Source organism: Protopterus annectens, chromosome 10.part0 (assembly GCF_019279795.1).
Source record: "Protopterus annectens isolate FY-2018-M chromosome 10.part0, PAN1.0, whole genome shotgun sequence".
Taxonomy (NCBI): Eukaryota; Metazoa; Chordata; order Ceratodontiformes; family Protopteridae; genus Protopterus; species Protopterus annectens.
The window spans coordinates 15,601,108-15,627,841 of record NC_056744.1 but is presented as its reverse complement, the minus strand read 5'-3'; the positions used below and the strand labels follow the sequence as shown (position 1 = coordinate 15,627,841).

General features: G+C 41.1%; 1 protein-coding gene across 1 annotated transcript in view; it reads right to left on the bottom strand.

Moving 5' to 3' along the window:
* Window positions 1-26,734, bottom strand: part of SLC25A19 (solute carrier family 25 member 19) — a 358,752-nt gene that overhangs the window by 162,584 nt on the left and 169,434 nt on the right. The window contains exon 5 of the mRNA XM_044084946.1: window positions 18,951-19,134. Coding sequence (XP_043940881.1) covers window positions 18,951-19,134 — 184 coding nt within the window. The remainder of the gene's footprint in view (window positions 1-18,950; window positions 19,135-26,734) is intronic.

The window sequence follows — 26,734 nt, the reverse complement described above, 5'->3', positions numbered from 1 at the left end:
CAAACTGACACTAACACCAGAACTCAAAGGGTGAAATCAGACTAAAAAATTTCACCAAGGCAAACTACACCCTCCGAGGTGAAGGTATGCATGCATTCCAAACCCACTCCAAGCTGAGAGTGGTAACTACACTTAAGCTTACACTAAAGCCCTGTACAATCACTTGCTCAAGTGTAAAAACTCAGCTGTATTAAACAGAATCAAAGCCAGAGCCTCAGGTAAAATCAAGCTGCCACGGTGGACTTCCAGCATCAACAAACTCTAAAATAAATGTAAAAAGCTGCTATCCAAGAAAACAAAGACAAGGATCCAACAATGGAAAAGCAAGATCCTCAGCCTTAACAGGCAAATAAGACAACTTGTCAAATTGTCCATGAGCTCCTTTGAGGGAAATCTAGCAAGTAATGCCAAGGATAACCATAAGACCTTTTACAGCTATGTACATAACCTAAAGGGTAGGACCCAAGCAGGTGCAGAACTGGTGGCCAAAGTTGTCACACACACTGACCCCACAGTGATAGCGAACCTGCTAGCGGATAAGTCTGGTGACACTTTCACTCCCTCATCCCCTCCTAACTTACAACAACCCCCCCCCCACATTACATATCTGAAGAGCAGGTCCTCAAAGCCCTATCCAGTGCAAAGAACACAGCCTCTGTGAGACCAAATGACATCCCACGCTGTCTTTTTAAACAGGTTAAAACATGAACTAGCATCACCTCCAAGTACCCTTTTCAGTCATAGTCTAACCAGAGGGTTTGTTCCTGCAGAATGGAGAGCAGCTACAGTTATTCCCTTCCACAAAGTTGGCCTAGCAACAGACCTGGGCAATTACAGACCCATAAGCCTGACCAGACTCAACTGTAAGGCCATGGAACATATCATTATAGACCTCATAAATAAAGATATAGGTGACATCAAACCCTGGACCTTACCCAATTCGGTTTCATGAAGGGCTGATCCTGCCTGTTAAATCTGGGGGATTTCTTTGAAAGTGTGACCAAGGCCACTGATGAGGGCAAATCTGTGCACACAACATACCTCGACTTAGCAAAGGCTTTCGACACAAAGCCACATTCGGGCGTTACCAACACAGACTTAGCAAACTGAATCTAAACCCCTTTGTTATAAGATGGGTTGCCAACTGGCTCACAAACCAGGCGCACACTATCAAAGTAGGTTACTCCACATCAACCAGCAGACCTGTTACCAGTGGGATGCCACAGGGGTCAGTGCTGGGCCCACTTCTGTCTGGTATAAACTTCTCAGATGTTCAGGCCAAAACTAAAGGGTTGTGACTGACCAAGGCTGCAGAAGACTGCAAATTAGGTGCAATCATTGAATCCCCAAATGATGCCAGTATACTCCAGGATGATCTCATACAGACCATTGACTGAATTAGTCATGATCTTAAACTGAATGCAAAGAAATGCATCATCATTCCCTTCAACACAAACAATGCCCCCTCACACTATCAAATCAATAACAATACCCTAAGTACCCATGAAGTGCTAAGGGACCTAGGATGACATGGTGACCATGAACTTAGATTTGTCCAACATGCGTCTACCTTTGTAAGGAAAGCTTTCTACGTAACTCACTTGAGTAGTAGAGGCATCACCTTGAGAACAAAATAAGGTATAAGCCCCTATACTTGGCACTTATCCGGCCCGTAATTGAGTATAATGCCCCATTTGGTGTGTACCGTACTAAGCATCTGCAGCAATTAAGAGACCACAGAGGCTTCTAACAAAGGAGATCAGGGGCCTCCCAGCATGTGCCTTACACAGACTGACTAAAATCCCTGTCACTATATTCCGTACTGTACAGACTTCTTGGGGAGAATTATACCTGGCCTAAAGAACTACCCAAGACCCAAACCTAATGAACTTACTGCATATCCATAAATCAAATGGGTTTAGGGTTACCCATTCCAGGGACTTAAATATGACCTGTGACTTAAATAGGACATGCTGGAGGGACAGATTTATCTCCCAGCGACTACTACATCTTTGGAACAGGCTACCAATTCATGTGAAACAGAGCATCTCTATGACACTGCTCAAGAGATACCTGGACGTATGGATGAAGCACTGTAAATTCTTACTGGGGATAGCACCCACAGCCCTCCCGGACATGGACTAAATGCAATCTTGGGTACTGACTAGTACCTCTAAGGTAATGCATTGGGTTGAAACAGCTAGGCTTAAAATTACCTCTGGGTTGATAGCCTAGTAATCTCCTATGATCCTATACATTAAAACACATTGTTTAACTAGAAAGGCCCCAGTGTTACCTTACCAAGAAAATCAAAGCCCTTAAATCTTTCAACAAATTAGTACAGCTCTCATTATACTCAGTAGCCAATAGGCTGCTTTGATATGACCCATGTCTTGCTTTTCAAGCAATTAAAGGCGCAGCAATATTTTGTCTTTTCTTTCTTTGCAAAACCAGTGGCTATATAAACACTTCACTAAGGAGCTAAATCTACACACACACACACACACACACACACACACACACACACACACACACACACACACACACACACACACACACACACAAAAAACAAGACTCACGATACAGATCAGCTGAAAATACATTGAGATAAGAATTTATGGATTAAGTTACCACTACTAGTTAAAGTACTACTCTGACTACCTAAGGCTAATCTTGAGGATTGGGTGGGTAGGCTAATTTTTACTGGGATTATCATGTACAGCCCTGCTCAATTTTGGTGGAAATCACTATTAAGTGTTCAAAAAGACAGACATCAACCTGATAGGTATTTTTATATCCCAAGCAGACTTCAAAGAATATTTCCTCAGGTAGACAATAAATGTTGGCATAGTGATGGAGAAGAACAAGGTAACCGAGAACATAGTTTTGGGAGTGTAACGAGTTGTCAGATTTTAAAAATTCCCTCCAGAGTACTCTATCAGAAATATTGGGTGAGCAAATGGTTGCAAGTAAGGAAATTATTCTGACCTGGGATACAGGATCTCAATTGCCTAGACGCAGTAAGGCCTTATCAAGTTTAATTCTGCTGGCTTCCACAAAAGCAATTACTATAAAATAGAAATCTAGTCTATACCAACTGTATTTGAGCTACTGAATATTATAAAAGAACTGGAAGAGGGATCTTTAGAAAAGGAAATAAGCAAATTAGATAAAAGTAAATGGAAAATGTAGGAACAGTATATGCAGAGCAATGTTCAGGAGGAGGAGGAGTGAGTTTTGAGGGAAAGCAGGAATTCAGCATTTTTTGTAATGATGGACTGATGATAGTACCAAAGAAAATATATGTGATGTATATTGTATTCAAATGGAAACATGTTAAAATGATTTGTTTTCTTTTCTATTAAAACATGTTTGCCTATGTCTCAAGTGAAATTTGATAAAGGTTTAAAAAAAAAAACAGAGAAATTTAAGTGTGTCTGTTTAAATGTGTATATGATTAGGCATCTGATCATCCTCACGATCACTTGCCTGGTATAGTGCTATGTTTCACGTAAACAAGCCCCACACCTACACTCTGCTAAGAAATCTGCTTATTGAAAATCACTACTAATCTTGCAATTTTTATTTCCTTTCATTATTTCGCACACTTGCCTCCGAAAAATATGAAGAAAAACAGTACCCTTGACTAAATCCACATTCTTTAGTCTATTCTCTTAATGCACAGTGTGCACATAAGAAGAAATTAACATTTATGCCTATGTGAGCAACATACATCCCAATATTTTTGCCTCCTTCACATGCACCTTCAGAGCTCAACATTGTTTAACTGTATCCTTCTACTTTCAGATTTTGTATGTCATGCTGCAACGCGAGTGATAATTCCTCTTTTTAAAAGGCTTTCTGTTAATTAAGTCAGATATGTTTCATAAAAACAGTTATTACAGTTATTTGTCCATACGCACTATGCATTACTGTACTTATACTTTTACCAATTGCATTTAGAAACATACGTCCTGCTATTATATTGCATTTTACAATCATGTTAAACCACAATACAAAATTGTCCATTTTCATTGCATTTTTCACCATTTAGTTTATTCTTGAACCACCATAAGAAAATTAGATTTATACATTTTAGGTTCTTGCACATTTTAAAATTAATTGCACATAGTGAAGTTGGCCTTCAGCAGCTCCCTCATTTACCAAGTTCACTTTATTATTAGTCTTCGGCACAATCCGCATTCTTTCACCAAACTAATTTCTGACTCATACATTTGCTTCTACTTACTGATAAAAACAAGGGTCATGTTTTTCAGTTTTCCCACCAGTTCAAGCAACTCATAGTGGGACTAATATTTTCCATTGCTTCCACTGTTCAGTAAGTTCACCTGACTGTTTTCCTCTTCCTCACTTTCTTGGAGTACTGGCATCTAGTTTAAATCCATGTCTCCTAATTCTTCCAGTTCACTCATGGGCTTCTCAATCAAGCATTTCTCCCATGGAAAAACATTCTAAAGACTGCCGGATAAAGTGGTTTGAATCTTACCACAGTTTCATGACAACTCTTAACTGGAATATAACTTACTCCTTTTTTGTCTGGTATAAAAAGAGTGTAGTCATTTTCTGCAAATACCCTGGCATCTCCAATATTTAACAGTCTTCCTTTTTGCCATAGTTTTGTCAAAAGCATCACCTTCTGCTGGTATGCTTGCATTTAAACAATGTGGGTCTCAGCTTCTTTATGAAGACTACATTAGCAGCACAACTGCAAAGCACTCGCTTGATTAACAAGTCCTCCTGTGAAACAAAAGTCCAGTTACTATTTGAATCTCCATGCTAATAACTGGACATCTTGGAACACTATCCCACTCCACTTAAAAATAGTGAGCACCTTGAAAGACTTTAGATGCCACCTCAAGCAACACCGGATAGATAAATAGCTCTGAACCTGCACGAGCCCTGCTTAAACTTGTGCCTCAACTCTCTGCTGCACAATACTTAATGTACTATTATCAGAACTACACTCTCTTGTCCCATCTCATCTCCTTCATCTTCCTTCCTTCCTTTCTCTTTCTTTGGGCGGATTTAACTCTTATGTTACCTTCCTATGTCCTGGATTTCAACAAGTCTTTATAGCAACACATATTTTTACACAAAACCTGACAACCTACACATACTGATGATACTGCACTACATACACCTCCTTTATTTATATATATATATATATATATATATATATATATATATATATATATATATATATATATTTTTTTTTTTTTATTTATTCTATTTTTTTATTTTACATTTGTTGACTGGGCTAGTCTAACTGGATATATGTCCATTTTCAATAGAGGCCCAGGGAGAAAAGCTCCACTACAGCATTATTATAAAATTTTAACCAAAAAATAGTATGTAAGAATACATATTTTTAAAAATTAATTTGATATAGAGACCAATAAAAGTGAAATATTCATTACATATGAGAATATAAAATGACATGTTTAGAACAGGATTAACTTGTAAAAAGGCAATATTAGAAAGTAAAATACAACAATGTAAAAAAAGACAAGACAGGGTGAATATACACACACACACACACACACACACACACACACACACACACTTTATTCATATACAACTCATGTTACTGTTATTTTTAATCAAAACTATTAGAAAATGCTGTCAAGGATGTCTGAATAATGGAACTGTAACTCATGAATGAAACTGAGTGTAAAATGATGAAACAATGAAAATAATGTCCATAATGACTACATTAATGGAGCTTTTCTTCCTGGGCCTCTGCTGAAAGGGGCACTGCTCACAGTCAGACTTTACTGGTAAACAAATGCCAGTAAATAAAGCTATTACAGTCCACTTCCACCCACTTTTTTGGTATTGCGGAAAACCACAGATTTTCTCTTCATGCTTTACCTTCAAAATCTACCATTTTCTGAAAGAGATCTTCATTTGATGTCTTAATATATGTCATGATTTTTCTTTATTTCTATTTTGGACATCTTCAAACTTGCCAGTTCATCAGATTGATTATTTAATGTCACTCTTTGTTCAAACTTTTTTTCATTTATCTGTATACAGTCTTCCAGTCTCACCTATTTAGTCTCACCTATTTTATACATCTCTAAGTACATCAGGTCTGTTTTTTCCTCTGATTTACTGGCATCCATCTGCTGCACAGATGATGCACATAAGTCTGATTCCTGCTGATCACCCTTAAGGTTACTCTCATACAGAACTTTCTTTTCCTTTTCTAGTTCACATATTTTTACCCGATTTTTTTCTTTGCTGACATTCAGACAGTGTATCTACTAGCCAATAACCAAATTTCCCCCAAATTTGTAACTAGTACTGGCTTTTTAATTATTTTCTCAGTGTTCACACTGACACTGAGAAAGCTCTAGTTGGTGTGCTTCTCAGTCAGCCATCATCTTAGCCCTCCTGCCTTATACCTTTCTTGTGGAAGGTGTTCAGGAGACATCCTCAAAAGGTAACCAAAAGCACATCAAACTCCTCATCTCCACAAAGGAACAGCTGTTGTAATCAGAGATTCTGCCATCTAGCACACTCCTCTGTCTGCCACAGAAAGCAAGCCTATATATTCTGCTAAGGAGCCATAACTTCTGACACTTGTATCTGTGATCTCTTCTTCTCTATTACTTTTTAAAGCTTATGGCCATAAATAATGGGACACTGACTGGCTGGTAAATTTAGAGCTCTGCCCTTTGACTAAGTTCTTGCTTTACCACCACAGTCTGGTACAACACTTATAGTTCTGCTGCAATGGTCCCCCACTACCTTCACATCTGAAAAAGACCACCAACTATTTAAACTCCTCCATCTGATTAAGCCCCCCCACCCACCCACCTTCTCCACAGAAAGAAACCATTTGTTTCTGGAATGGAACCATTAGCTCTGATTCAGGGGTGCTACTTTTTCATCCCAGTCATTTCACACATCCAACAGTGAATAGAAGAGTATGCAGAGGATATCACAATTACCAAAGTCTAATAGGAACACATATCCAAACAAAGATCCCCCCTCCTGTCTTGAAACTGGATACTCTCCAGTTCTTAACTCCATCTTTATATCCTATCCCAGTAAATCATAAATACGAAGGGAGATGCACATATTTGATAAATTCATATGCCCACCCTGAACATAATGCAGAGAATGCAGGTAACTCAAGTCTAAAATTCAGGAAACAAATAAGGTGCACCAGTGGCCCTGGTACCCATAATGTTCCTGTATCTTTTACTCAAGATTTTGGAGAAGACAGTGGTTTGCCTTCTCCAATTCTATAAAACAGATATAGGAAGTACTGGCACACTCCAATGACCTCTTCAACATTTACGTAAGGAAAAAGAGTAGAACTAGTGTTCTATGACCATAATGGTACAGGCACTGTTCTCCTGAAGCAGAGACAGAACTACTGCACTTAAGTCTTTTCAAGCACCTAGGCATGCAGTCTTCGAAGGAGACCGGAAAGTGTTGTCCCACTATAAATGGAGCACACCCTTCTTTTCCCCCCTTTTAGAAAATATGCAGGCCTTCCATGCAACACCATAATGTTATGCTGGAAGGATTTTTGTATGCCCCTGTAATACTTAAAATAAGGTTGGCTGGAGTTTAATGTTCCTGGCAGAGTCACCTGGCAAATTAGTCAGACAGAAAGGGCCAAACTATGATGATCCAGAATTCCTCCCATGATGAATGAGCTAAATAATCTGAGAACCTTGACTGGAACAGAGATGTCAAGACCCAGCCCTGGTATGAGGTCTGGGAGTGATGTTTTCAGGCAAGTGCTTATTGGCCAGGTGACCTACATACCTCAGCTGGACTCAGCCTAAAAAACACAGTGCACAGCCAAAGGTAAGCTCACTACCTGCAAGAAGAAAGGTAGGGACTGTGTGCAATACCAATGAAGTAGCTGAGTGGAGCAGGATGGATTAACACAGTAGATCATCATCATCATCATCAACCCCCATTTTTCCTATCTTCTAGAGAAAATCCTGTTAAGGGAAACCAGCTCTTACACCACAGAATGCCACCTGGGAATGGAGCCAGAGTTTATGGCTTGGGCAGGAGGCTGAAAAGTGCAAGCAAGATCCACATAACAACCAGGGAATGATCTTGTATGGGACTGGCCACCCTTGGACTTCATAATGTATGCTGATGATGTAGTCATTATTAGGCACAGGTAATCAACTAATGAACTCTTCAGAAAGCTATAATCTGACTTTGAACTATTCTGAAACTGGTTAACTAAAACTGTAAACACCAACAAGACTACTGTTTTGCTACTTGGCACAACTCAAAAGAATGAAAGCTGCTTATTCCATTTCAAATCTACTAAAGCCAGAGGGCAGACACACTATTGTTATTAGCATTCTTATTCCCAGGATCAAATATGGACTTCTCCTGCTTTGCCCTCCTACAAACCACTGAAAATAAAATACTCCATTTTTTAACCTAACAAACAGAGAACATAACTTCTTTACAATAGAGAAAGCTAGGCAGCATTGAGGATGCCACCATCACCCATGCTGACAATTATTTGAACATTGGAGGTCCTGGTACCAACTGATGGTGTGGAGGTTTCAGCTCATGTGGACGTGCTAGTAGAGGAAGACTTAGTGGCCTCTTAATGGGTCATCATCCCAGAGGCATCAGCAGAACAGATACTGGATGTGGGAGCTGTGAAGGTATCTTACCAACACTAGTATGAGCTGACAAGGACTGTGACAGAGTGTCATCAGCCTCCTGGGTTCCCTTTTCATCTGCGCACTCCTCCAAAGATTTATTTTCCTTCTATGGGTAGTCAGAGGGATTGCCAAGGATGAAATAGTTAAGCGGGACCAGACACAAGTCCTCTTCAATAAACAGCATTCTGGAGAGATTCTGCCCTGTGACTTATTGCCATTTAGTTAATGAAGCATGCTTGGAACAACTGTGCAGATCATGCATAAGTCCTAGGGGGAAGAAAAAAAAAACAATATGAAAATTTCTGTAGGGTTATCTGCTTCCTCCACCCAATATAATTATCTACTTTATTACTAGACATCTAAAAAAAATCAACAGTATGAATGACAAGGAAAGATAATATTTTTTTCCTCAGTGGGGAACTTATCTGATCACTCGAATTAGGATAGACTAACATACTGTTAATACAACTGAAGACTCAAGAGGCTTATCAAACTACTGTAAGAACGATCTGAAAATGGTGCCAGATAACACCCCATTATACCACATACATCCCAAACCAGTGTAGGAGGGAGTCTGCCAGGCTTGGAGGGAGAAGGATGGAAAGCTCTAGATGTTATGCCAGCCATCTGGCTTTTGCTGGTGGAAATCCCATTAGTCAGCGCTGTAACACTGAATTTTAAAGTATATTCACAGGAACGTCTACCCTATTTGGGTTTTGGATCCTTTTTCGGCACTAGAAGGGAAAAAGTCTTTCCCATTCAGCTAGGCAATGTTTCCTAGGACTGCCTACTAGCTCTCTTCTTAATACTGATCACATCTTCTGAGAAGAGCTACTTAGGGGTGAAGAGATAATTTCCTCCATGTAGTCGGTCTGGCTGTAGAATGGTGTGGGTGTACTAAGGACCCTGAACTGAGTTAGCGAAGTCCACAAGCTACAGCTGAGGAAAAGGGCTTTTTCCCCTTACCATTTCCATCAAAAAGAACTAATGCTGCCTCAGCTGAAAGGGTGCTGTTTTAGTATTTTAGCCTATACTCCTTTATCTTCTCAATCACCATGGGGGAAAATAAGCTGAACAGAATATATAGAGAAACAGACCTGCCCAACTAAAGAAGAAGGTGTCCAAGGCCTAAACCTATTTATGTAGTACTCTGGAGCAGATTTTTTTCAGCTGTCTATTGACTGGAGAAGCAAGCAGTCAACTTCAAATTCCATTCTAGCTATATGCAAGACACAAGATGTCCCTATCTAGCGTTCATTTGGGAATATCTGCAAAAAATCATGTTCTGTTAGTCTGCAAACAGATTCTATTCAGAAGGGAAGTATGAGGCCTTCAGGATCATAACTGACTGCAGGGCCAGTTCCTCTGTTTGCACTACCAGCATGCAAAATGTGTTAAGAGTGAGTGACCCCCAATTTACCACATTTACTGTTGTGTTACCTCTTATCAGATGTGGCAACCCTTGTGTCCTATGACTTGAAAGCCCCAAGTGCCAGGATTATGTCACCCACTGGACTGTCAAATGTCTCAAAGATAGGGCACAGATAATCAAAATAGGGGAAGTTGCCTTCACAAAAAAGACCAATCACCAGAAGGTGTCCCCCACAGTTCTGTGCTGGGGTCTCTCCTGTTTGGTATCTACTTTTCTGAAGTAAAAGCCAAACCACAGGGCTCTGGTTGACCAAGTTTGCAGATGACTGCAAGCTAGGGGCAATCACTGAATTTCAAATGACTTAGCCATCCGGCAGGAAGAATTGTCCCCAAAAAATATCTGCTGCCAAAATCATGGACTGAAACAAAATGCCAAAAATACATTACCATATCCTTTGGGAAATCACCTACCCCAGGGAACTACCGCACTGACAGTAAACACCTAAGAGTTGACGCAGTTGTTCAGTATTTGGGATCTCATGTGGACAATGACCTACCTTTTCACCAACATGCATCTATCATTGTAAGGAAGTCATTCTTTATTGCACAGCTTATAAACAAAGGGACTGTGTCCAGATCTAGGGATGTCACTGTCCCTCTACTCAGCCCTCATTAGGCCAGTCATTGAATATAATGCCCCCTTTGACATGTATAAGTCCAGACACATACAACAACTGGAATGCCCAGACAGAAAACTTACTAAAAAGATACAAGGGCTAAACAACATGCCCTACATGGAAAGGCTCAATGCCCGGAAACTATAATTGGTATCCTACAGACTGCAAAGAGATGACCTGTGTCTACCATACAAAGCATCCTCTGACCCATTACCAATGGATTTACTGCACATCAGCAAGTCAGACAGCATCAGAAATATTCTGTCTCGGGATTGAAGCCTCTTCTGCAATATCAACAAAACTGTTTGGAAGGACAGGTATATCTTGCAGACTGTTAAGAGGTGAACTGTGTCTGACATACAAGCATCCTCTGACCCATTACTGATGGATTTACTGCACATCGACAAGTCAAATGTTATCAGAAATACTTGGTTTAGGGATCTAAACCTCCTCTGCAATATCAACATAACACTTTGGAGAGAGAGATATATCTCACTGAGGATACTGCTGCTGTGAAATAGACTCATAATCCACATATAACAAAGTTCATCCCTGACCCTATTCATGTGCGACTTAGATCTATGGATGGGAAACAGTGGACAGAAGCAGCTTCTAAATGCTTCATCTCATGCATGGGTCCCCTCAAATTATTTTGAAGCAGCTCCTAAATGCTTTATCCCATGCTTGGGTCCCCTCAAATTATCTATGGTATGACCCCAGTTATTCTCATTAGTGGGAATATATAATTACAGACCATGGAATGGGCAAGTCCAATCTATAGCCAAATGGGACAGGTTATTCTGAGCACAAAAAGGGAAACTGGCTTAGCTTAAAATGGCCCACAAGGGCAGGTAGCCTAGTACCTATCTAAGAATCTATAAATCTACAACTCAGATAACTCAGGTTTGATTAGTAGCTCAGGCAATTGATGAAGAGGCAAAGAGGGAGAGATGAATGCGTCCATCCTGGGGGAAGGTGGCATGTGGGTGTCTCTTTGCGATGATCAATGGTGGAGGCCGGGGTCATTGTTAAAAGAGAACTGGACACCATGATGGGAAGTGGGCCTGGTTGAGCTGCTGCGGAGGCAGGGTGATATGCCACTTACAGACACTGCTCACCCATCTCATGACAAACACATTGCCAGAAAGAAAAGGGGAAATGGATAGGTCATACAGACCCCACATGGATGTGTAGACGCCCTGAACCCCCACTATGGATCTGTGACCGGGACCAGCAATACCAGAATTAGTCCTGGGAAGCCAGGAGTAGCTGGTGGACCCTGCGGAGACAGGACATGGGAGCCATGATAGCAATGACAGAAAGGACAAAAAATGTACAAGACAAGATGTCTATTTTACTGCCTGTGTAGTTCAAATGCTCTCTTATACTTACTACTAATGTCACACTAGGCAAACACTGTAAATGACTCATTTACTTTTTAATTGAGTAGTTGTTTGTATTAATTTTGTCATATACTGCAGTCAGTGGAGAGATTTAAGAAGGTCCACATAATGCACACCTCCGTGAACACATTGTAGTGCCTTCCCCAGTAGGGCAAACCACCCTTAGACAGTGCTATAAGGTCCTCTAACATGAAGATGAGGAACACCATGAAGGGCTAGCCCTGTGAACTTACTGAATGCTAATGAGTCATTCCAGGGGGGAGGGGATAGGCATATGCTAATTAGCCATGTGCTCTCTCCCCAGAGCCAACTTCAGGAAGGCATCTACATTGCTAAGTGATTCAAGAAATTGCTTAGCTGTGTAGATCAACATGGCCAACCTCACCAAGTTTCAGTATTAAACATGGCCAAAAAGCCATGTTCAACTACCTGCCATGAATGTGGTGGGGGGAACCACCAGGCACCAGGATTACTCTTTAAAGTACTGTAGTGGCAAAAAAGGCAATACAGGGATCAGAGGTGCACCACACCAACCACCAGGGCATATAGGTAAGTGTTTAACGGCACTTCAGATACTATGGGGGTGGGCGGAAAGCAGGAGGGCAGGCAGGTTAGGGATTGGTGTGTGTGTGTGTGTGTGTGTGTGTGTGTGTGTGTGTGTGTGTGTGTGTGTGTGTGTGTGTGCGTTTCTGTTGCACGTACTTGTGTTTGTGGGATAGTGACTAGAGGGAAGAATGCCACTGCCTACATGAGCAGATGTTTTCTGCAGTGGAAAACCAGATTGTGCTCAGGTTTTACATCTGACCCTATGGAAATGTTCAACAGAGACTGGACGGCAGAATTCTCTAAATGCATCTTCTTGGACTTCTTTTTGGTCAAAGGCTGGACATCCAGGTGAGTGAAATTAAAAGCCATAGTTACCTGACATTTTAAATTCCAAACAGACGCAAAGAGGATAGACAGCTGTGCAGGGTCTTGGGTACAAAAGCCTAGCAAAGATCATGGTCAATGTCTACAGAGAAAAGGCACTGCATGTCATATTTACAGGGAATCTACCTTCTAGACTCGCATTTCCCCCTTTCTGGATGACAAAAAACAAGTAACCAAAATAAGAGAAATATAAGAAGAGTCCTCAGTGGGGTACATATCCACCCTTCAGCTCAGTAGCTGAAGCAGCAGGACAAATAACTTACAGATCAAATTCAAAAACATCATTAGGACTGACAGCAAAGACATTATGAGGATTTGGTGTTCGTATCCTTCTGTTAGCAAATAGTATCCATAACTGATCAATACTGTGTGTTTGTTTATTTAAACTATACCACAGTAGCCTACTGATACAAGGTTATCCTGGTTTTCCACCTGAGAAATTAAGACAAGACTTACAGTTTCAGAGCAGTCCTTGGTCAATTGTGATTGTTCTTAACACATACTGTTCTTGCTTTGGCTCATTAGCAGCAGTACAAAGAACTGCCTGCTCACACCCTTGTTCTCCCCTCCCCTTCCCTGTTTATTACCTTAAGGCAATCCCAGAGTTAATAAATATTACCTGTGGCAGGCACCATTTGTAAAACTACAATCCACTCTGCTACAGGCCCCATGAAGGCTCCGTGTCTCTCCAGTAAGTGTTTTACAACTGTAAATGCCTATTTATGTTGAATTGTATTAGACATTTTACAACTGTATATGTTTATGTTGAATTGTGTTAGACATCTAATATGTTTTATGCTTTATTTTTGATGTTACTATGGCATGCACCAAGTTGTTACTAGTATAATAGTATGTATGGTCTATTTGCATAGCTGCACCTTGTTCACTAATGTTATTCATGTAATAGTGTTGTGTGTAGACAGCTCATACTAGTGTCTAAATTATTTCTATAAGTTTGTGCGGTTACTGGTGGACAGAATCACATTAGAGAACCACGACAGATTGCTGCTCGCTATATTTTTATCTGTGGCTGCATAACTGTCTGGTTTTTGTTTTCTAATGTTCTTCCAATTGGCTCAGTATCTACATATACTAAGTAGTGGTTCAGGACATTGTCCTGCATGTGGTAGCTATTTGCTCAGTGTGTTTTTTATAATCTTTATAATATATATTTACCATCTCAAAAGTGCTTACTCCTCTCTGTACTCTTCTTTTCTAGACCTAACACCACTCTTAAGTATTCAACTGCGGTACCACCTTTAACATTCCCATAAGAAAATTGCAGTCCGGGTCTGAACTGTTTGCAAACAGCTACAGTTAACTTTGAGTATGTGTCTAACTGTTTGAGCCAATCTTCATTTTCCCCTGGAGAGCACTGTGCTTTGGCTGTAAGCAGCCCCACCACCACCACCACCACCACACACATCTTCCACTTTCTCTTATTCCCTTCTGTTAGCAAATAGTATCCATAACTGATCAATACTGTGTGTTTGTTTATTTAAACTATACCACAGTAGCCTACTGATGCAAGGTTATCCTGGTTTTCCACCTGAGAAATTAAGACAAGACTTACACTTTCAGAGCAGTCCTTGGTCAATTGTGATTGTTTTTAACACATACTTGTCTTGCTTTGTGATAGGTTCTTGTATGAGGGGCTGGAAACAAACAGGGTCTCTACCCGCTTCGCTCCCAGTGGTCCCACCTTTATTGCACTCAAACCCCTCCCATCTTTCCAATAGCCAACCACAGCGCTAACCCAACACTACCTCCTCCATATTCCCTCTACTATCACACCTCCTCAACTGACATGTACAAGCATACCTTTCCTTTGCTCACTACATGCACTCTCCTTGCATATCTTACATCCTACCAAAGATCCATCATTCCCCCACTCAACCACTACCACTGTACTACTACTCACACCACCACCCATGTCTCACCCATACTCCGTTCCCCTCCCATCAGCTCAAGAACCATCCCTATGCACCCCCCCACATATTCTACCAACTATATTACTCAAACGTAAAGCATCCCTACAACTTAACATAGTAACCCTCCCACCATACCTATTACCCACAGAGAACAATCATAAAATTTCCCTTATAAACAAACACATTCAAAAACTGAGAAAACTAATAATCTCATGCATATCAAAACTAGCCCTAAGTGGAGACATCCACCCCAACCTTGGCCCTACCATCGCCAACTCCAATCCTCATAATCAGACTAGAAACCACAACTTCTCCCATATTACAGCCAATAGAAAGCCAAGTGACTTCCTTCTACTAAGCCTAAATATTAGAAGTATATCCAACAAAGTCCATGAACTCCATGCCACCATAGACTTATACTCCCCAGATATAGTCATCCTGACAGAAACCTGGCTAAAACCTCACATTACCAGTGAGCAAATACTCCCTACAGGTTACGGCATACTAAGAGTAGACCGGCTAAACAAAAAAGGAGGTGGTGTAGCTATAATATTTAAACAACATCTAAACATCCAGATCTTAAAATCATCAGCTCCACAAATAGGCAATGAAGAAATAATATATACCAACCTCAAAATTAACAGAAACAAAACCATCAACATAATTGGATGCTACTTCCCACCTGGCCAAAACATCCCTCCACTAGAAAACCTCCTCAGCTGGTCTACCCACCATCTCCCCCAAGAAACTATCATCTTAGGTGATTTCAATATTGACTGGCAATCCTGTTCTGGCAACAATCCAACCCATCATGTAGACCTTCATGGCTTCACCCAACTAGTCCAGTCACCAACAAGGATAAATAAAAACTCCAGCAAGCACTCTACCCTGGCTTGGGTACTAGTCAGTAAGAACCCCCAGTCATATATAACAGGCTGCTTATCAGATAGCCTCAGTGATCACTCCCCAACATTCCTACTCAAAAAATACCTGTACCAAGCTAAACCTGTCATCTATCGTCAAATACGTAAAAAAAATAAACTTTAACCCACTCGCATTCATCTCATCCCTCAAAGAATGTAACTGGCATGCTCTAAAGTACCTCAGTCTAGATGACACAGTTGAATCTTTTAATACTACCTTCCTGAACATCCTTAATTACCATGCCCCCATAAGATTTTCCAGAACCAAAGCACTACCCTCCCCATGGCTACAGAAAACCACTAAGTCAGAAATGAAAAACAGGGATAAAGCCTGGGAGCACTGGCGCAAAACCAAAACCCCCGCAGCTAGACAGAAATTCCTAGAACTACGCAATAGAGTCAAAAAGCTAATAAAACAGGACAAATTCCAATACTACCAGTCTGCCCTAGACTCCTCACAACACAGCCCCAAACAATTCTGGTCCTCCATAAACTCCATCCTCCACCCAGGTAAAGTCAGTATCCCTCCTCCTAACATCCCTCACTCCTTAGAAAATATTGCTACCTCATTCAACACACACTTCACCCAAACCATACTATCACTAGCTAAACAACACAACCCCCCTCCCCTCCAACCCACACCTTCAACTAGTAATCTCCTCACGGTCTTCTCTTTTTCTCCTGTACCTACCTCCAACATAAAAAAACTCTTAACTAAACTTAAACCCACCAAATTAGCAGCAGACAAACTCCCAAGTGAATACCTACAAATCGCAGCTGATGCTCTGGCCTACCCAGTATCCATCTTGATTAACCAATCTCTGTCAGAAAGTTACGTTCCCACATTGTGGAAAGTCTCACATATAATTCCCCTCCACAAAGGCAGACCCTCTGCAAAACTAACCAATTACCGCCCCATAGCTATTCTCTCTCCACTCTCCAAAATACTAGAGAGATGCATACACTCTCAGGTCTCACACTACCTCCTTACTAACAACCTCCTTTCCAGTACTCAGCATGGTTTCCGACCAAACCATAGCACCACCACTGCCTTGCTCTCCTTTACAAACACTATCCTTCAGCATAAAAGCAATGGCTATCTCTCCTCTGCTACTTTCCTAGACCTATCTAAAGCATTTGACATGGTCCCACACAAACAACTTATCTCTGTCCTCAATAACCTATCCTTCTCACAATCAGTCACCAACTGGTTTCAGAGTTACCTGTCTGACCGCCAACAATCCGTTGTGTGGCAGAATGACATATCTCCCCAACTACCTGTCTCCATAGGGGTTCCCCAAGGATCCATCCTTAGACCCCTACTTTTCTCTGTTTACACCAATAATCTAGCCTCTGCCACCAAACATGGCACACTCATCCAATACGCAGATGACTCTACCATCATCTGCTCAGCCCAGTCCCTACCCAAACTGCAAAAAGTCACACAGGAAGCCTTTTCCTCTGTTGAAACATGGTTATCCGATGCCCAATTAATACTCAACCCAAACAAAACTAAACTACTCATCTTCCAACCCACCAAACATACTCAAAACAACTCTCACTTTAACATCACAGCAAAAGACAACACCACTATATACCCAACTGAACACACCAAATTGCTAGGAGTGGAAATAGACAATAAACTAAAATTTGACATTCACATATCCATGACCATAAAAAGTCCACAAAAAACTAGGAGCATTATACAGAAATAAACAATTTCTCACCAAAGCAGCAAAGATTTCAATAGCAAATTCCCACCTTATCTCCACCTTACTTTATGCCTCTCCAGTATATACCAACCTAAGGCAATGTGATCTAAACAAGCTAGAGACCTGCTACAACAAAATCGCAAAATTCGCCACAGGGGCATCCTACCGTAGTCACCACTGTCTCTCACTTGCTGAACTGGGCTGGCTTGAACTCCCTCACCTCCTTCAGTGGTATCAACTCTCACTCACCCACAAACTAGTAAACCATCCACTAAATGTCCCATCCCTCCAGAATCTACTCCAACCCTATCACACCACCAGACCACTAAGATCCAGCAACAAAAATCACTTGCAGATCACTAAAGCCAATAACTCTGCTGGTGAAGCACTATTCTCTTGCGTCATAGCCAAATTATGGAACTCACTCCCACCCACAATTACCTCCATACCATCATGCACCAACTTCAAAACTTTATTAAAAGCGCACCTAAAAACATGCTGGCTATGCCCTTACAACTCCCACTCTAATATCATCCACCCCATCCAACTACTAACTTTCTTTCACCTCCACTAACTACCTTGATGATAGCAAGCTCAGATGCTCATAAGCTTAGTACTTATTATACAGCAGGAACTTCTCATTGTTACATTTGTTAATGCCTGTTATGTACTTCACAGATAAAGATTCTAGTTGTCTACTGATGTACTATGTTCTTCATCTGTAAATATGTTGTAAGTAATTTCTATGTTAAATTGTTAATCACTATGTAATCCAATGTAACTACTGTCTGTTTATTTTACTGTGGAGCTTTTCTCCCCGGGCCTCCGCTAAAAATGGACCCACGTCCAGTCGGACAGTCCCGGTCAACAAATTTAAATAAATAAATAAAAAATAAATAAGTATGTCACTTATGAACCTTATGTCTCAGATGTAGGAAATACATCTGATATAGAGCGCTTGGAAGGGCCTAAGGGCTTGGTATGCTGGCAGGACATATGATTATCCTCAGCAGGATATCCCTTTTATAAAGAATACTGAAGCAGTGATAAGGAAAGACACATATTTATACAGACATAGACCTAGATATAAACAGACATAATAGATATGTGCATAGGTACTTTTGAAGGCACAAGCCCAGAATTAATCTTCAAAAAGGATAAACATCTATAGAAAAATCCAGCTAGATTAAAAAAGGACAGAAGGTGGGTAAATCTAAACATAATGATTTACTGTTATAGTGACTCTCCCCAAACAAGATCCACAACTCTGATCAAATAAGCATCTCATCTGCTATACTGCAATTTAGCAACATTGCTCTTACCTGTTGATGTCTCTGCAGGTGGAATCATATATACATACACTTTTTGGAAGATATTGTAGAAAGCAAACTGAAGTCCTGCATAGGGAAACACAGCTACTAAAGTTGGGGTGAGACCTCTATAAAATGACCATGGGCCTTCAGTCTTGTACATGGTCACCACAGCTTGACGAAGGTTTCTATATACCTGGAATAAAAAATACACCTTTTCTGAGACCCTGACAAAGCCTACAGTATTTAATATGCAGAAACATTTTGTTATAGGCCATTTTATTTATAATCCCCAGAACAACTTTGTGCATCAAGATGACAAGAACAATAAGGTCAATTAAATTACAAATGGCAGATTTTGTTAAGACTGACTTTCTTTTTTGCTTTGATCCTCCTTGACAATAAGCACCCGACACCCTTCAGCTCCCTCAAGTCCTTATCTTATATACATTCTATTTGGGTTGCAGAATACAAGCTTCTTTCATTACCTCCCCTTTTGCAATTACTCCCACACAATATACACCCTTCCCTATATTCTTCCCCAACAATCTTTGGATGCCTTCATGTACCAAACAAACACATCTCTTTTATAGAGTCACTAAATAGATTGAATTCACTCTCTCTATCCTCACTGTACAATTCCAGACACTTTCTAGCACCCCCAACTCCCTCCACTTCCCTAACGCTCCCCCAAGCATGTTCAGCTTCCTATCCCCAAATTTAGGCCATCCACACAATTTTTTACACAGACATCTTTCATTAGCCTGCTCCACCCTTTGGGTCAGCCCCCCCTCTCCTTACAGCCTCCTGTTCCATTGTCATTTAACCCAAATCAGACCCACATCTATCCCTGCAGCCTCTCTTTTGGGCTCACTAATTGCATACCTACTGCAAAATCTGGTATTATGAACCTCTTTTTCCTTCAAGTCCTCATCTTTACTTTAGCTAGCTTTGACAACTTTCCACTCCAGAAAAGCTGTAAGAAACTCTCCATAGTTCCTTCAGCCACCTATCTTTGGGGACCATCTTCACAAGCCTCAACAAGAACATCAGCAGTTACACTACTACCGTCACTATCTCAAACCTGCCACTTAGGGACCACAAGAACATCAGCAGTTACACTACTACCGTCACTATCTCAAACCTGCCACTTGGGGACCACAAGAACATCAGCAGTTACACTACTACCGTCACTATCTCAAACCTGCCACTTGGGGACCACAAGAACATCAGCAGTTACACTACTACCATCACTGTCTCAAGCCTGCCACTTAGGGACCACAAGAACATCAGCAGTTACACTACTACTATCACTGTATCAAATCTGCCACTTAGGGATCCTACCATCTGAATTTCATAACATTAGAAAATCCCTGACCATTCCTTTGGAGTTCCACCCAACAACAGCTCTGGATCCTCCACTGTTTGTATTAATAGCAGGATCACTACTACATACTTCTATATGACTTGTAACTTGTACTCCAGGTAGATGTCAATATTTGGTCAGATCATGAACAATCAGATGTCCCCTAGTGTGTGAGGTTGTAGTCCGGGAGTCATGGCCATTAGAGAGTAGTCCATCGATAAACTATAACTCTCTCACTTTTTGTTCTTCTTCAGAGCTCAGGATAAAACAACAGAAACTATACTGAAAATGTTCCTCTATGGCAAATTAAGCCATACAAAGAAGGCAGCAAAAGCAATGTAGCTGAATGCAAAAACATATGTTCATTCTGTAATTACCTTCTTAATTTATTGATGGTTACTGGGAAAACACAGCCTAATCAAATTCAGGGTCTTCAAAATGCCTATCTTTGTGAGTGATAATACATGTCAGCATGTGTTTTTCCCAGGGTGACAGGGTAGAGTAGAAGTTGAGATTGTTGCCTCACAGCAATTAGTTCTCCGTTTCAGTAATCCGCTGGAGTGCCTCTTATGGAGAATCCACATGGCTTCTAATTCAAATTTTAGATGGAAAAACAGTATATTGCTGTGCAAATACATCTATTCATTCATGGGCAGTATGGAAAATAATCAGTCACTTATGGCATGGCTTTGGAATGAAGAAGGAAACCACAGCACCTAGCAAAAAGCCATACATACATGGAAGGCATAATTGTAAATGTTTGAGTGCTGTCACTGATGCAGTCATGATTTCAAGGATCTCTGCCACAGGTGGAGTCCTGTGTCTCCACATCACATTATAAGGATAGACATATGACCACTTTCTTTTTTGCACTCAAAGACTCACCTAAACTGAGAATTGCTATGTTGCCAAACTGTGACAGGATGAAAGACTAGAAACACAGCCTGTGCTATTAGTGCACCTCTTTAACCTCAGCAATCTGTCATAGACAGAGGGTCATACGGCGTGCAGAGAAAAGAAGTGAGGACAAACAAAACAAAAGAAAGGAAAGGAGAGAAAGAGATGGAATTTCATTCTGACCCCTGTTCCATATGACCCGGGTGCAAATAGTGGAAGGTGGGTGGGTGAAATTAGACTGCAGTAATTGCTACACTTGAACATCTACAAGTAGGTTGAAGAAACAACTGTACTGTGTCTTTTCTGTAAGTCACTGGTGTGATCATAACTTCAGGGAAGACTATAAAAGTTTCCTTTTGCTTCCTTTGGGTGGTTGATATCTCTGTGAAGGAGGAAGGCAACATGCCCTACAGGACTGCTATAGCAAACCTTGCTCTAGTTCTAGGTATAATGTCTAGCACATAATACATGAAGAAAGTGTAGCTTGTTGGCCATTCCCATAAATAACTAATTGACAATCCCTTCTTGGGAGCTACATTCTCTTCTGGAGCCCATGGTACACCTAGCTCAGTAAGCGTTTACCATGGAATTTGCAGCAGAAAACAATACAACAGGATATCCACTTTAAAACACTGGATTTCAGATGGGCAACCCCATACTTTTGTTTTATGCAAAGGCTACAAATAGCTGGTCAGTCATTATGTACACCTTTGTTCTATACCTTAATTGCCAGTGTACATTCAGGGAATGAAGGATACCAACCCCCCCTCCCTTTTTTTGTGTTTTTGGAAAAAATAATGGAAGATGATTTATTTAGTTCAAAGCCACCACCGTCACAACCCTTTGTGTTACAGCTGGAGTGAACAATGTAACATCTGACTGGAACACCAGGAAGGGCTCCTTACACATGACAGCCTGCAGTTCAAGATCCTCTTGACCAAAGTGATCAACAACAAAAATATTATATTTAAGGAGAGCAAATTTATGTGAGCTGAAAGTTCTGGTTTCTCTAGCATAAAATTCAGGCCCCAGGATGATACAATTTACCTCTTTGGTGGTCCAAAGCATGATACCCCTTTCATAGAGAGCTTTATGGCTTTTTTTGAAGAAGCAAAGACACTGGAACACAGATATGATGTGATATTTTTTATTGGACTAACACAGATTTTGCAGTTACTTGAGCTGTAAGGCCATCAGGAACTTTTTTATCTATGTGTTTACCTGGTAAGCCCACTGGACAAACTGCCACTTTCCAGGGCCAACCCGGAAGCACTTTCCAGTTAAGTGTCAAATGGGTAAATAATAGGGGAAGGAATCAAACCCTGCATCCTTGGCACATGAAGCAGCTCATTAACAGTTCAGAGCTTTAGTTCTGTAGGCTAACTGCCAGGCTGTATGTGTGTCTATATGTATGTGTGTGTTCAAGGAGAAGCTTTAAAAATCCAGGTCATAACCTATCATAAAGCTAAAGTTTCAGGTTCACAAACTCACAACCATACATATACACACACAGTTTGTCTTTGAGGTGTAGTGGTCATACTAAAAATCCACTTCTTACTGTAAAGGTTCTTGCATGATGCAAAGAGATCCATTGCCAGTATTCCCCACTTTTGTGTCAGAGACAGGACGACCTTTCTGTGCAATGCCCCTTCATGAGTGTCTGAAGAGGTCCTGCTCAGCTGACCCTCAAGGAGATTGTGTCTGTGTTATGTATCCTGTCCTTAGAGTTATGCCATGACTTATGGCCATTCCCCCTGTTTTAATGCCATCCTGAACAGCTGACAGGAGTGTATTTCTATGTTTGTTGATCTACCATATATCAGATCTACATCAGTATGGTGTAGTCTAACAATTCTCAGGATTCCTGGATTCAATGTTAGATTTGAATGTTTGTAGAACATACTGAACTGCCAGCTTCTCCTTTAAGTTTATATGGAGTTTGGTCTCTTACCTGGTCTATTGGTCCTGCACATTTAGGACCTGGGAGTGAATCTCTAAGCCTGCCCTGAGGCATCCATAGTTAGGGTCTGGTTGAAGGCAAGGAGGCAGAATAGCACTAGTTTGTACTCTTTGACAGAGGAGATCAACCAACGCAATTCTTTTTTAAGCATGGGAGAATGTATCCCAGTGAGTATGCAAGCTGGACCCCCAGACTCCTGTGGTACCACTGGGTTTTCCTTATATGTATGTCAGCCAAAGGGAGCCATGTGCTTAAAGATCCTGAGGATCTCTGTGGCTGTCCATATCAGTTCCTTAGTGAAATCATTAGCTGGAAGAATTATGTGAGTGATAATATGTTGTCCTGAAGTAGAAACACCCTTGTCACCTGAGTGTCTAGGAAAGCTCCAAAGAACACTGTCTCCTGTAAGAGTTCCAATCTTAACATCTGCAGGTAAAGGCCAAGAGTCAGCAGACATAGTTGTGCAAAAGTGAGGACCCTTACTGCCTCCTCCTTCCAAGATGCCTGGAAGAGATGATCTAGATATGGATAAATATTTATGTCCTTTGACCTGCAGCACACAATCACTGGTGTTAGACATTCTGTGAAAACTCTTGGAGCAGTGACCACATGGTAAAGAGATTAACTGAAGTAACAATACCCTGCTACAAATCTCCTATCCTTGTGAATGAGGATCGGCAGGCATGCATCTTCCTGATCCATGAGATGAACTGAAGTAACAATACGCTGCTACAAATCTCCTATCCTTGTGAATGAGGATGAGCAGGCATGCATCCTTCTGATCCATAAGATGAACTGAAGTAACAATGCCCTGCAACAAATCTCCTATCCTTATAAATAAGGATGTGCAGGCATGCATCTTTCTGCTCGAGATGAACTGAAGTAACAAAGCCACACTATAAATCTCTCATCCTTGTGAATAAGGATGGGCAGGCATGCATCCTTCTGATCCATGAGATGGACTGAAGTAACAATGCCCTGCTACAAATCTCCAATACTTGTGAATGAGAATGTGCAGGCATGCATCCTTCTGATCAATGAGGAGTAGGAGTGCCTTTGGACTTTGCAAGGGAATGGATAGATTGAAGTATCAGCATTCTGAATTTTTGTACTGAAAGAGACTTTGTTTAATTTGGACATGTCAAGAGCGAGTCACAAGGACAGTCTTCTGCTTGAAGCCAAAAACAGCCTTGTGTAAAAGTCTTCTCCATCTTGCCCCTTAGGGTTCTCTATTGTAATATGAGCTGCAGGATGGGGATTAAATAAGTACAAGGTGCTCTTATTTTACTGGTATATTTGGCATTCCTTTTGCCCAAAGTTTTTTCTTGGACTCTAGATAATACCACTTTGCAATGTTGCTTGTATTCATCTGTCTAATGTTATCTTCCTCCACTCATCCAGGCAAACAGGTAAGTCTCCTTTCTAAGCTTGGAAGTTGTAGGGGCTGGGGTACGGAAAGAGGGAGAGATGTGGATATTCACAGCTCATCCTCAAAGGAGGCAACAGTTTGTTGTTCTACCTGCCAAGTTTAATCAACTTGCCATTTTTTCCTGTAAAGGGTTCACACCCTTTTGACGGTTTACCCTTCCCTGGCTTTCTACAGAAAGGTCCCTGGTTACATGGGAAGTTTCTGTTATACTAGAAGGATGGAACATATAGTGAGCTCTGTCCGTTACTTTACCCTTCTCTTCTAGACTCTTAATGACCTCATATGCTTGTGGCCAAAAAAGCAATTCTTTATCCAGAAGAGAGGCACTCAGGTTTGGCTTTACTATATTCAACTAAAGGCTGTATACAAAGTAAGCATACCTCCTCAATACCGTGCCAGTGGCAAATGTCCTGCAGACTATTTGCAGCACCATAAGCACAAATGATGCTGTGCCCACCTCACTGAATGATAGTCTGTACGAGTTGTCCTAATAAACATCTAGAGTTGCTCCTGAGTCAAATCAAGATCCATCATTTGCTAACAAATACGCTCCTGAAGCTTCAAAATGGGGGCCCAACAGTTTAAGACTATAAAAGATAAAGTAGCTGAGGTATACATTTGTCTATTTTCTTTATAATTAAGAAAGCATTTCTCCCAGGAGGTATTTTAGCCCCTTTCGTTGCTTCTAGAAATAGGGCATCTGGGTCTACCACTGAATTCATATCACTGCATAACTGGTGTCCCTGAGCCATGTAAAATCTGTCTGGCCTTTTAGGATGGGGAAATCTGGGTCTGGAGAACTGGCTTCAAATATGTCCAGGTTTGCTTCTTGTACAGGAGGAACTGTCACTGGTTTGGGATGGGGAGGGGTCATAGTCTAACAATTCCAATTCACTGTTTCGGACATCAAAAAGCTAAGCAGTATGCCACTGAAAATGGTTCCTTCTAAAGGCTAAGGTATCTCCAGAAGTGAGGTTGTCCAGTAGTGAGTCTGTGGCTAAGGTGTCCTCACTACAGGTATTGTAACCTGGGGTGGATATCTGTGACCTACATATCTCAGTTATCCTCTTTCTGCAGCTGATGTCTGGTTCTTCAGAGTATTTGACAAGCAAAGGTGGGATGGTCATTGCTATACTTAGGAGGGTGTTTGCCAGACACTGACTGCTGACATGTCCCAACTGCCAGCCTTTCAAAAGGATTAAGAATCCCCGGGGCAATGAGAGCCAGTAATGTGCTGCTTTTAGCAAAGCCAGGAGGCCATCCAGTGAAGACCTTCTAAGCTGCAACCTAAGGTATTTGAGAGAAAGTTGCAGTTTAGAGCAATTAGTTACACATTTATTGTCCAGAATTAACAGAAGTAAGCCCTCTTCCCCCTTCTTAATAGGATGTCTCTCTATGGACACCATAGAGTAGTCACCACTGAAGTTGTCTGCTCTATGTTCATTCCAGACAGATGTGCTCAGGTCATATGACATAATAGCCTCTAGAGGAGCTTCATGGTAAGTGAACCTTCAGACGCTGAGCTGAGGGAATGAATGAGTACCACCTCATTACTGGTGTCCTTGGACAGAGAAGGCCCTGGAGCATTCTCTGACTCCTCAGGCCTACAGCAAGACTTTCAAGGGTGCATGCCCAATCTCTATGAGATGTCTTGAAGAATGGCAGATGAAAAACACTGGCTTTTTACAGTTTAAATGTATAAGCACATTGTCTCACTAAGCTTTGATTATCATTTCAGTCCTAAATTCTTTGCAGACGTTGCACAAGTCAATGCTGCAGTCAAGGCCTAAACAATAATTTTAAGGACAGGCATGATAAGCATGTTTAATCTATCTTTTGTGGGCATACTTGGTCTGCTTAGCTAATATCCCCAGCTATCTGGATGGGGTGGGATGGGAAAGGAAGGAAGCTCAGTCTCAGTCAAAAAAATACTAAGCTCTCTAAACAATAAGAGAAATTGACAGCCTTGTAACCGGATTCACTACAAGCCATTGGATAATGTAATCACTATACGAAAATCGACAAGGAAAATCCCCTATGGGACAGTTATCTCACTCTTGGAAGCAAGCCAGCTAAGAGACTAAGAATACGAGTAATATACACAACTGCAAACTATGTAGCTAGAACGATCTGAAGATGGCGTC